Consider the following 13,391-nt stretch of genomic DNA (forward strand, 5'->3'; position numbering starts at 1 on the left):
ACAATCACGAGGGGCGAGAGAGAGTGTGAGAAGCTATCTCTTTACATCCGGCCCCAGTGAAACAGGCAGGGCAGACACTTTTATTACAGGAATCATGAGGATAATGTACTTTACTGTTTAACAAATTCATGGTTTTATCCAGCCAAAAAATAGGACGTTTTGATTGACCGGGTAGAATGTTCAGCTTGCACCAGTGCGACCAATTATTTGTTTTTACTTGCACAGCCAAGTCAGAGGGACTACATGGTCACAGTCTGGAGCCCTGAAATGATGGACAACAATGGCTTTCAACCCCTTTCTCTATATTGCATTTGTGTTCGCAGATGTGTAGAAACTCGAAAATGTAAGGAATATGGCGGTAGCTCTCCTAAACCTGGGCCTCTATTCACAAAGTGTCTCAGAATAGGAGTGCTGCTCTCGGATCAGATCATAGTAAATAAGACCCGATCCTGGATCAGCACTCGTTCTTTGAGAAGCTTTTGAATCTAGGGCCCTGATTGGAAGGCAAATTGAGCACCAACATGTTGCTGTAACGGAGTGTGTTTCATCCCACCCTCTGTACACAACACTTGGCACTGAAGTCAACTGTACTGACAGACAGAGCTTGTGACTCAGTGAGAAACGGTTCACTTAAGATCTTGGTGAGGATGACTTCACCACATGGTGACTACTAGTTCTAGCCTGCTAGTTTCACATCCACTACACTCGCCCCCTAGTAGTCTGCTACAGTAGTCTGTGATCCGGGTTACGGCACCATTGTAACAGAGTGAGTTCTGTCCCCACCTAAGACACAAACTCTGGGGGTTGCCTCTGGACCGGGCTAAGAGACATTCCTTTTATTTATTTATTTATTATATATTTATATATAAATTTAACTACTATATATTTTATCCCCATTTTCTCCCTATATATCATTAATTATCCACTTTTATGACACTTCAATATAATTTTGTCACTGTGGATAAAAGCATCTACCGTAAATTCCGGACTATAAGCTGCAACTTTTTTCCCACGCTTTGAACCTCGCGGCTTAAACAGTGACGCGGCTAATATATGGATTTTTCCCACTTTCCATTTTTTTTTCTCCAAAAAAACACATTCTGTGACGTACTCAGTTTTTTGGCGGCATGAAGCTTAAGGTCAAACAACTTTTTTGTTTACTGTTTAGATTAAATCGAGCGCTCTCAAACTTCCCATCATTCTGATTACGGTAGTCATTTTGTCACCCTCATCATGACAAAGACACGGAGAAATGCATATGATGCAGCTTTCAAGTTGAAGGCGATTGATCTGGCTGTTGGAAAAGGAAATAGAGCTGCTGCACGGGAGCTTGGTCTTAATGAGTCGATGATAAGACATTGGAAACAGCAGCGTGAGGAATTGACTCAGTGCAAAAAGACAACTAAAGCTTACTGATTATTTTTTATTTTTTGTTACAAGCTGTGTTTCGTTAAAGCCTATTTATTTTTGTTACAAGCCGTGTTTCGTTAAAGCCTATTTACTTTTGTTACAAGCCGTGTTTCGTTAAAGCCTGTGTAAAGTTAATTTGTTTCAATGCACCGGTAGACACCTGCGGCTTATAGACATGTGCGGCTTATTTATGTTCAAAATAATATTTTTTTTCAAATTCAGTGGGTGCGGCTTATATTCAGGTGCGCTTAATAGTCCGGAAATTACGGTATACCATCTGGTGTTATCTACATGTTGATCCACCTTGATTTCAAGTTTGCATAAGTGTGATACATTTAAGTTAATTCAAGAAAATAAATTAAAAGGCAAGGCTTTAAGTCAGTGTGCATTTTTATGACCATAATATATATTTTATACAGAGCGGGAAACTGCAGGCTGAGGCCACGGGTTCCCACGGACAGAAAAGAAGAGGCAGAAAGAGAAAACAGAAAAGAGGACGTGGTGTCAAAAATGAGAAGACCGAAGCAAAGGGTGTGAAAAGAGAGCGGTCACCTGAAACTGAGTGAGTGTCAGCTGTGGAACAGAGGTATTCAAATCCAGGTAGAAAATTAATTCACCAAGGAATACACTCACCTAGTGTACAGAGGATTGAATCTGTCCCTAATTTGAGGGGTTATTGGGGGAAGGGTGAATAACAGCAGTGGTGCAGACCTCGAGGCCCAGATTTGAATGCCCCTATTGTAGTGGCTAGGACCTTGGAAGTGAACTTACCCATTGAAAATCATAACTGACTTTATATTTGTCTGTCCTCAGGGAAGATGCCGAACCATCTGATAATAAACTTTGGACCACTGTCTGTGATTCTGGTAAGGAGTATTCCTTAGTGTGTAGAACAGTGAACATGAGCTCTATATTCAAAACTACTGAATAAACAAACTACAAATGACAGCCTTAAAGATGCAGAGAAATTGGTTACTAGTGTTATGTTCTAATTTTCAGAGTGAATAACTCACGGACACTAGAGAAGCTTAACCAAGTTTAATTCTTCCCAAAGGGTCGCTACAGCTGTAATTCAGACACAGACATGGCTTCCCGTGGTAGTATTCATACGCCACTTTTGGTGGAGTCTCCTTATCGCTAAACATTGCATCATTATTGCTGAGCAGGGAGCTGAGGTATATGAGCCTTCAACGGTTTCTCCCGTTATTAGTACTGCCACATGCAATTGTGTTCCCTGCACTCAGCCCCTCCCAAGCTTCATTATTGCACCCCTCATGTCTCTTTTGTAACTAATGTTCCTATACTTCTGAGTATAACAATGTTCAAAGTTTCACCCAGAATCCAACACTAGACCTAAGCGTCCATGCTATTCTGCTGTCAGAATAACCAAGTGCTTATGTGTATCATCCTTTGAGTTCAGTGAATACTTTCACTGTATCTTTTAGGCTGCAGTACCTTGACTTTGAGTTTGTTGATAATATGGTGATGTCTTGCTCACTTTTCTCTTTTCAACACTAGGTGGTGTCTCAGAGAGTGTACCTCAGGACTCACTAACTCCTGAGCCATCCAACACCTCTCACAAAAGAAGTCAACGAGTCAAAGCATGCTCTTTCTGTCGCAAGACTTTCACTGAAACACTGGGCTTGACAAGACACATGCGATCTCACATTGAGCAGAGGTCATACCAATGCACCCTGTGTGGGCAAGACTTTGAATTCAGTGAGGACTTAGAGGAACACCAGAAGAGTAGCTGTGAGAAGAAGAGTGGTGATGACTACTGTGGGGAAACTGTCCAGCAAAAGAAATATCAGAAAAAAAACCCTGATCTGAAAAGAGACAAAATGCCTGATCTGAAAGGAGACAAAAAAACTCATCTGAATAGAGCCAACAAAACTAATCTGAAAAGAGACAAAAAATCTGATCTAAAAGGACACACAAAAGACGGCTCCATAAAGTGCCATGTGTGCGGGAAAGTAACTACTCGTATTGTAAGTTTGCAAAGGCACCTTCTACTTCACTTCAACAATGGCGCATACAAGTGCCCTGTGTGTCCAAAGACTTTTATATTAAATTGTGATTTGAGATCACACCTGAGATTGAAAAGATCTTGTGGGAAGAAATGTTCTGATAAAGTAATTACAACCAGGCTCCACCTCAAATCCAACCCTGGGGATTACAAGTGTCCTTACTGTGGGGACACTTTCCAGCTACCACGTGATCTGAAAGGACACACAAAAGACTGTTCCAAAAAGTGCCATGTGTGTGGAAAAATAAGTTCTCGAATGCTGGAAATGCGAAGGCACATGTTAAAACACAAAAACAATGGCCCCATCAAGTGTCCAGTGTGTCCAAAGACTTTTTTATACCATACTGATTTGAAGAAGCACCTGAAAACAAAAAAACTTTGTAGGGAGAAATGTTCTGATGTGATGGTGAAGGACAATGCTGATTTGAAATTGCCCCGAAGATTGAAAAGGTCTTATAGGAAGACATTTTCTGATGACGTAATTACAACCAAGAACCACCTCAAATCCAACCCTGGGGATTACAAGTGTCCTTACTGTGGGGACACTTTCCAGCTACCACGTGATCTGAAAGGACACACAAAAGACTGTTCCAGAAAGTGCCATGTTTGTGGGAAAACAACTTCAACGGCACGTGGCATGCGAAGGCACATGTTAAGACACAACAACAATGGCGCCTACAAGTGCCCAGTGTGTCCAAGGACTTTTATATACCATCCTGATTTGAAGAAGCACCTGAAACTGAAAAAACGTTGTAGAGCAAAATGTTCTGATGTGATGATGAAAGAAATACTGTCTTCAGGAGATGGTAGATGTCGGAAAATGTTTAATGAAACAGCAGTCATGACAAACAGCCAACAACCAAGCTCCAGCAACACAGGTGGGCCTTTGAAGAGAATTGAAGAGCTCTCTCATGACTCGCAGCAATCCGATAACAGCATGAGTAGTGATATGAACCTTAATAGCCTCAATGAAGACCACAGTGACAAGATCAGTCAATACCAACCCATTAAGGACGTTGACTTAAGTAGCCTCCATGAAGACTTCATTAAGGAGATCAGTCAATACCAACCCATTAAGGACGTTGACCAATCCAACCCTGGTGAGTACAAGTGTCCTTACTGTGGGGACACTTTCCAGCTCCCAGAGGATCTGAAAAGACACACAAAAGACTGTTCCAGAAAGTGCCATGTGTGTGGGAAAATATCCTCAAAGGCATGTGACATGCGAAGGCACATGTTAAAACATGACAACAATGGCCCCATCAAGTGCCCGGTGTGTCCAAAGACATTTATATTCCATACCGATTTGAAAACACACCTGAAAACAAAAAAACTTTGTAGGGAGAAATGTTCTGATGTGATGGCAAAGGAATTACTATCTTCAGTAGATGGTAGATGTAGGAAAAATGTCAATGAAACAGGAGTCATGACCAGTTGCGATCAACCAAGCTCCAGCAACACAGGTGGGCCTTCGAAGAGCGGGACTGTGTTGGGTTTGAAGAGCTTTGAAGAGTTCTTTGAAGAGCTCTCTAATGACTCCGATATCAGCATGAATAGTGACGTGAACCTGAATAGCCTTGATGAAGACTACAGTCAGGAGATCAGTCAATACCAACCCATTAAGGATGTTGACCTGAATAGCCTCGATGAAGACTACAGTCAGGAGATCAGTCAATACCAACCCATTAAGGATGTTGACCTGAATAGCCTCTATGAAGACTACAGTCAGGAGATCAGTCAATACCAACCTATTAAGGACGTTGACCAATCCAACCCTGGTAAGTACAATTGTCCTTACTGTGGGAAGACTTTCCAGCTCCTATATGATCTGAAAGGACACAAAAAGGACTGTTCCAGGAAGTGCCACGTGTGTGGGAAAACAACTTCGACGGCATGCGGCATGCGTAGGCACATGTTAAAACACTACAATGGCCCCATCAAGTGCCCGGTGTGTCCAACGACTTTTGTATACCATACTGATTTGAAGAAGCACCTGAAAACAAAAAAAATATGTAGGGAGAAATGTTCTGGTGTGATGGCGAAGGAATTACTGTCTTCAGTAGATAATAGATGCACGAAAAATCTTAATGAAACAGGAGTCATGGCAAGTTGCGAACAACCAAGCTCCAGCAACACAGGCGGGCCTTCAAATAGCATTGAAGAGTTCTCACATGATTTGCAGAAATCCGATAACAGCATGAGTAGTGATGTGAACCTGAATAGCCTTCATGAAGACAACAGTCAGGAGATCAGTCAATACCAAGCCATTAAGGACATTGACCAATCCAACCCTGGTGAGTACAAGTGTCCTTACTGTGGGGACACTTTCCAGCTCCCAGATGATCTGAAAGGGCACACAAAAGACTGTTCCAGAAAGTGCCATGTGTGTGGGAAAATATCCTCGAAGGCATGCGACATGCGAAGGCACATGTTAAAACACTACAACAATGGCCCCATCAAGTGCCTGGTGTGTCCAAAGACATTTATATTTCATACTGATTTGAAGACACACCTGAAAACAAAAAAACTTTGTAGGGAAAAATGTTCTGATGTGATGGCGAAGGAATTACTGTCTTCGGTAGATGGTAGATGTAGGAAAAATGTGAATGAAACAGGAGTCATGACAAGGCTCCAACAACCAAGCTCCAGCAACACAGGCGGGCCTTCGAAGAGCGGGCCTGTGTTGGGTTTGAAGAGCTTTGAAGAGTTCTTTGAAGAGCTCTCTAATCATTCCGATATCAGCATGAGTAGTGATGTGAATCTGAATAGCCTCCATGAAGACTACAGTCAGGAGATCAGTCAATACCAACCCATGAAGGATGTTGACTTGAGTATCCTCCATGAAGACTACAGTCAGGAGATCAGTCAATACCACCCCATGAAGGATACTGACCTGAATAGCCTACATGAAGACTACAGTCAGGAAATCAGTCACTACCAACCCATGAAGGACGTTGACCTGAATAGCCTCCATGAAGTCTATAGTGATGATATCAGTCAATACCAACCTGTTAAGGACATTGACCCAAAGGAGGACAGAAAGTTTGTAAATGATTCAGGGGTAAATGAGATGCCCAATGACAAAGAACCAAACTCAACCAACTGCCCAAGGCCTCTCCAGGACTCAATCTGAGCCGAACAGAGAAGCTAAGAACGAGATACAGGTGATACCGGTGTCAACAATACATATAACAAAACTAAAAGCCCTGCAATTTGAGGTTTTAAGAAAATGATGAACAGCAACAACTTCCTTATATGTATTTAAAAAAAAAAAATTGTAGCTGTTGTTATGGATTAGGTTAGGTATTTAGAGATGATAGATTCCCACTAGTAATTACCAGTTGGAGGAGCATTCAAGTGGATCTTTCCCAGTCGTATGTTGGGATTTGCGAATTTGCGAGATGTTATGAACGCAGCATAGCCCGAGTGAAAAGTCAGTTGTCTCAGGTGGCGGAGTCTCTCGATAGTTTTGAGGTATCCCCAGTTTGTGAAGCTACTCATGTTCATAAGAGTGCTGGTGGCAAACCAGATGGGGAGAAGGATGATTTGTGGGGGACATAGAGGAAACATTCTTTGCCAAACTAGACGGTGGTTTCCAGGTAATGGTTCGTCATAGTGATTTTCTCTGCTTTTGCATTATTGTTATACTGAATTATCAGATCTTCAACCAAAATAATAATATTAGATAAAGGGAACCTGAGTGAACAAATAACACAACAATTACATGCTTATTTCATTTATTTCATAAACAAAGTTATGCAACACCCAATGCACCTGTGTGAAAAAGTAATTTCCCCCTTACACTCAATAACGGGCTATGCCACCTTTAGCTGCGATGACTACAACCAAACGCTTCCTGTAGTTGTTGATCAGTCTCATGTGGCTGTGGAGGAGTTTTTGCCCACTCTTCCATGCAGAACTGCTGTAACTCAGCGACATTTGTGGGTTTTCAAGCATGAATTGCTAGTTTCAGGTCCTGCCACAACATTTCAATTGGGATTAGGTCTGGACTTCGACTAGGCTATTCCAAAACTTCAAATATGTTGCTTTTTAGACATTTTCATGTAGATTGTGTGTTTTGGATCATTGTCTTGCTACATCACCCAGCTGCGCTTCAGCTTCAGGTCACAGACGAATGGCCTGACATTCTCCTGAAGAATTATATGATACAGAGCAGAATTCTTGGTTCCTTCTATTAAGGGAAGTTGTCCAGGTCCTGAGGCAGCAAAGCATCCTGATAAAGGAATTTATATGTTTAAAGTAATGACTAAAGGATTCCACCCTGAAATCATATAATTGTATGAAATGTGTTAGAGTCATAATTCCATAATGTGTGTGACTAGACCATTGTGTTACTATTTCGCAATATGAGCTGGGTAGAGTTGAGACATTCAAGGCCAATTGAACTGTCGACTTGTGATAACTCTGTAACCAAATAACAGGAAAGAGGCCACCCCAATTTAGGAATGGCTAGAAGATAATGAGAAATTATGTGTTAGTATCGTGGAAAAATACAGCCCACCTAAAGGGAAGTGGAGTTTCTACTGGTGTGTGTGTGTGTGTGTGTGTGTGTGTGTGTGTGTGTGTGTGTGTGTGTGTGTGTGTGTGTGTGTGTGTGTGTGTGTGTGTGTGTGTGTGTGTGTGTGTGTGTGTAAGTTATAAAATGACTGTGTTCTAATTTTTGACTTCAGAGTACTCTCTGAATAAGGAATTAACCTGTTGAGGACAGACGTTCCGCTAGCGGAACCCCGTTCGGAACCCCTAGCCAACAGCCAATGGCATCGCACGGCGCGAAATACAAAACCAACTAAAATACCACAATTCAATTTTCTCAAACAATAAACAATCAACTATTTTACACCATTTTAAAGATAAGACTCTCGTTAATCTAACCACATTGTCCGATTTCAAAAAGGCTTTACAGCGAAAGCAAAACATTAGATTATGTTAGGAGAGTACATAGACACAAATAATCACAGCCATTTTCCAAGCAAGCATATATGTCACATAAACCCAAACCACAGCTAAATGCAGCACTAACCTTTGATGATCTTCATCAGATGACACTCCTAGGACATTATGTTATACAATACATGCATGTTTTGTTCAATCAAGTTCATATTTATATCAAAAAACAGCTTTTTACATTAGCATGTGATGTTCAGAACTAGCATACCCACCCAAAACTTCCGGTGAATTTACTAAATTACTCATGATAAACGTTGACAAAATACATAACAATTATTTTAAGAATTATAGATACAGAACTCCTTTATGCAATCGCTATGTCCGATTTTAAAATAGCTTTTCGGCGAAAGCACATTTTGCAATATTCTGATTACATAGCTTGGCCATCACGGCTAACTATTTTGACATCGGCCAAATTCGGGGTCACCTAAACTCAGAATTACTATTAGAAAAATTGGATTACCTTTGCTGTTCTTTGTCAGAATGCACTCCCAGGACTTCTACTTCAACAACAAATGTTGTTTTGGTTCCAAATAATCCATAGTTATATCCAAATACCTCCGTTTTGTTCGTGCGTTCAGGTCACTATCCGAAGGGCGTGCGAGCGCGTGCGAGCGCATTTCGTGAGAAAAAATGTCAAAATATTCCATTACCGTACTTAGAAGCATGTCAAACGCTGTTTAAAATCAATTTTTATGCTATTTTTCTCGTAAAATAGCGATAATATTCCAACCGGGCAACGTTGTATTCATTCAAAGGCTGAAAGAAATAATTGAGAAGTCTCGTGAATGCGCATCTCAGTCTCACTGTCCCCAGGCTGACCACTTACAAACTCTGCTGCTGTACTTTGCCCAGAGACAGCAGACACCCCATTCCACTTTCTGGCGGCTTTAGAGAGCCAATGGAAGCCTTAGAAAGTGTCACGTTACAGCACAGATGCTGTAATGTCGATAGAGATGCAACAGAAGGACAACAAATTGTCAGACAGGGCACTTCCTGTATGGAATCTTCTCAGGTTTTGGCCTGCCATATGAGTTCTGTTATACTCACAGACACCATTCAAACAGTTTTAGAAACTTTAGAGTGTTTTCTATCCAAATTGACTAATTGTATGCATATTCTATCTGGCCATGAAAATACTGCCCCCTATCCCATAGAAGTTAACCTTTTGCAGAATCTGAGACTTTGCCTAATTATTATTAAACCCAGGGTCTTACAAACCTCAGGGAATTGGTCAAAGCTTAAATTATTGTTTAGTTATCATCATTGGGATTGAAAATTCTCGTGACACATCCCCAAACCATCACACTACCACCACCATGCTTGTCTTTTGGTGTGAGGTTCTTACTGTGGGAATGCAGTGTTTTGGTTTATGCCAGGCATAATGGGACCCATGTCATCCAAAAAGTTATCATTTTAAATCATCTGTCCATAGAACGTTCTTCCAAGAGTTGATGATCATCAAGGTGCTTTTTGACAAACTTGAGTGAACTTTTTGGACGACATGGAACCCGTTATGCCTGGCGATAACCAAACACTGCATTCCAAAGTAAGAACCTCAAACCAACGGTCAAGCATGGTGCAGCTGAATCATGCAGCTAGACAATGATCCAAAACACACAATCAAGTCTACATGTTAATGTCTAAAAAGCAACAAATTTGAAGTTTTGGAATGGCCTAGTCAAAGTCCAAACCTAATCCCAAATGAGATGTTGTGGCAGGACTTGAAACGAGCAGTTCATTGTTGAAAACCCACAAATGTCGCTAAGTTAAAGCATTTCTGCATGCAAGAGTGGGCCATAATTCCTCCACAGCGATGTGAGAGACTGATCAACAACTACAGGAAGCATTTGGTTGCAGTCATTGCAGCTAAAGTTGGCACAACCAGTTATTGAGTGTAAGGGGCAATTACTTTTTCACACAGGGGAATTGGGTGTTGCATAACTTTGTTAATACATTATTATTATATTTAAATAAAAATGTTTAACTTAGGTTTCCTTTAATATTAGGTTTTGGTTGAAGATTTAACATTCAGTATAAAAAATATGCAAAAATAGAGAAAATCAGAAAGGTGGCAAATACTTTTTCACGGCACTGTATGTGAGGAAGTGTGCCATCTGCACAGGATGAGGTTGTGTGGATGAGGTTGTGTCAATTTATGGGAGACGTTCTTTGTTATGTTGAGTGACACTGAGCAACTAGGTTCTCTTGGTGGTCTGAGAAAGCATTTGGTTCCACGAGTGATCTGTTGGATTCAGAGTTTGTCAGTAATTATTTTGTTCCTTTAGCTGACATGTTCTGTGAGGTTAGTGAGGATCCGCTGGAAGACCCGGTCTGGGTATTGCGGGATGACACGGCTGTGTCTTGTGACAAGAATAGGGTGCTTGAAGAATTGTGTTTGGAAAAGCCAGATCCACTACAGAGTGAGTTTTGTGAAGTTAAGTGTGAGGAGATGAAGATGTTAGTCAATGTTCATTTGTCCCTGTTGTTGGTTGCTCCAGGTCTAATCACTGGTCAGATGGAGCTTGGTGCGTGTGATCATGGGCGCTGTGAATGGAGTTGGTCTCTCAGGGGGCGGAGTCTCTCAAGGAGAGTTTTGAGGTATCCCCAGTTTGTTAAGATACTCGTGTTGATGGCAAACCAGATGGGGAGAAGGATAATATGTGTGGGGACTCTGTGTCTCTGTCCCTCAAGTTCGAGTTTTGCAGTCCCTCTACTGTGGTCTTTGTGTGTCAATAACAGACAGCAGTAGGCGCAATGCATTGTGGTCATTGTAGCTAATTACCACGTTTTCTGCGCTAAACTTTGTTTAAGTTTTGCCTGTTGAAAACGACAACTTCCTATGTCCCACAGTTTGTGCTTCTTGATTTGATTACTTTCTAAAAATCAGTGCTTTGAGCTCACACAAAAACAAACTAATTTGAATTCAAATAATTGAAAGCTAAATTAAACCGAAATGTAGGCTAATCGCTCAGCACTAGTGTACATATTGGTCTCTTCAGTTAAGGAAGTTTTCTGAGAAAAAAAAAAGTATTACAAGTTTTGAAAAATTCAGGAAAATAGATTGTGGTGACTGTGAGGTTTTTTCTTGTTGGGGGAGAAGTTATAGAATAGGTTTGGTAGTTAAGTATGTAGGCTTAGGACCCCTAGACATAACGAGTCAGTAGGCGAGTCAATCGGTTTCATAACTATGTGTAGGAATAGGACCTCAAAAGTGTGGAAATATGGCGGTAGTTCTCCTGAACCTGGGCCCCTATTCTCAGTGTTTTTGCCTTTCAGATAATAATAAATAAGATAAGGAGGAGCTGATCCTAGATCAGCACTCATACTCTGAAAATCTTTAGAACCTTTATAATCTAGGACCCAGACTGGAAGGCAAAAGGAGCACCAACATGTACACAACACTTGGCACTGAAGTCAACTGTACTGACAGACAGAGCTTGTGACTCAGTGAGAAACGGTTCACTTAAGATCTTGGTGAGGATGACTTCACCACATAGTGACTACTAGTTCTAGCCTGCTAGTTTCACATCCACTACACTCACCCCCTAGTAGTCTGCTACAGTAGTCTGTGATCCGGGTTACGGCACCATTGTAACAGAGTGAGTTCTGTCCCCACCTAAGACACAAACTCTGGGGGTTGCCTCTGGACCAGACTAAGAGACATTCCTTTTTATTATTCTTTACAAAAATGTGACAAACTATATCTCTTCTTTCCCCTTTCTCTCCCTCTCTTTATCCCCTTTTTTAACACTTCTATAACACTTAACTATCATGTAATGTCACTGTATACTGTAAGTCACTTTGGATAAAAGCTATGGGTTGCCTATCGACCGAGCTGAAGTGACATTGTTTTTGTGCATGTTTTTCTTTTTACTTAATGTCAAAATGTGGTAACTGTATTTTCTTTCTCCCTCTCTCTATATATCATGAATTACCCACTTTTATAACATTTTTATAATGCTTAAATGTCATGTCACTGTATACTGTAAGTCACTTTGGATAAAAAATGTAAATGTAAATCTACGACGCTTGGTATTTACATGTTTATCCATCAGTTTTTTAAAGTGGACATTGGTGTGATACATTTCAATATATTAAAGAAGACAAATTAAAAGGCATGGCTGAGTCTGAGAGTGCATTTTTATGACTATAATATACTGAACAAAAATAAACCCAACATGTAAAGTGGTTGTTGTTTCATGAGCTGAAATAAAAGATCCCAGAAATGTTCCATATGCACAAAAATCTTATTTCTCTCAAATGTTGTGCACAATTTTTTTTCACCCCTGTTGGTGATCAATTCTTCTTTGCCAAGATAATCCATCCACCTGACAGGTGTGGCCTATCAAGAAGCTGGTTAAACAGCATGATCATTACACAGGTGCACCTTGTGCTGGGGATAATAAAAGGCCACTCTAAAATGTGCAGTTTTGTCACACACACAATGCCACAGAAGTTTTGAGGGAGCATGCAATTGGCATGCTGACTGCAGGAATGTCCACCAGAGCTGTTTCCAGAGAATTTCATATTAATTGCACACTCCCTCAATACTTAGTGGGGGGCTGAGAAGTAATTCTGACTGGCTGGGCCTGGCTCCCAACTGCACCTCTGCACAGTTGTGAAATCTATAGATTAGGGCATCATTTATTTATTTCAATTGACTGATTTCCTTCTATGAACTGTAAAATCTTTGAAATTGTTGCATGTTATATATATTTTTTTGTTCAGTATATACAGTGCCTTCGGAAAGTATTCAGACCCATTGAGTTTATATTTTTTCAGTAATCACAGACAATACCCCATAACGAAATTAGCAAAATACATTTTTGCAAATGTATTTAAAATAAAAAACAGAAATACCTTATTTACATAAGTATTCAGACCCTTTGCTATGAGAGTTGAAATTGAGCTCAGGTGCATCCTGTTTCAATGATCATCCTTGAGATGTTTCTACAACTTCATTGGAGTCCGTCCACCTGTGGTA

General features: G+C 40.7%; 1 protein-coding gene across 2 annotated transcripts in view; it reads left to right on the plus strand.

The window, feature by feature from the left end:
- The window catches only part of LOC115157351 (uncharacterized), a 46,268-nt gene extending 39,156 nt beyond the window's left edge, over positions 1-7,112 (plus strand). Inside the window, exons 10-13 of one of the 2 annotated variants that reach the window (XM_029705533.1) lie at positions 1,830-1,972; positions 2,224-2,276; positions 2,929-5,036; positions 5,103-7,112. In XM_029705533.1, coding sequence (XP_029561393.1) covers positions 1,830-1,972; positions 2,224-2,276; positions 2,929-5,036; positions 5,103-6,569 — 3,771 coding nt within the window. In that variant the 3' untranslated portion in view covers positions 6,570-7,112. Of the gene's footprint in view, positions 1-1,829; positions 1,973-2,223; positions 2,277-2,928 lie in introns of both variants that reach the window. The other variant, XM_029705532.1, reaches the window with a different exon arrangement.
- The last annotated feature ends 6,279 nt before the right edge of the window (positions 7,113-13,391 follow it).

This window comes from Salmo trutta, chromosome 21 (assembly GCF_901001165.1).
Source record: "Salmo trutta chromosome 21, fSalTru1.1, whole genome shotgun sequence".
In the NCBI taxonomy this organism is placed as follows: Eukaryota; Metazoa; Chordata; class Actinopteri; order Salmoniformes; family Salmonidae; genus Salmo; species Salmo trutta.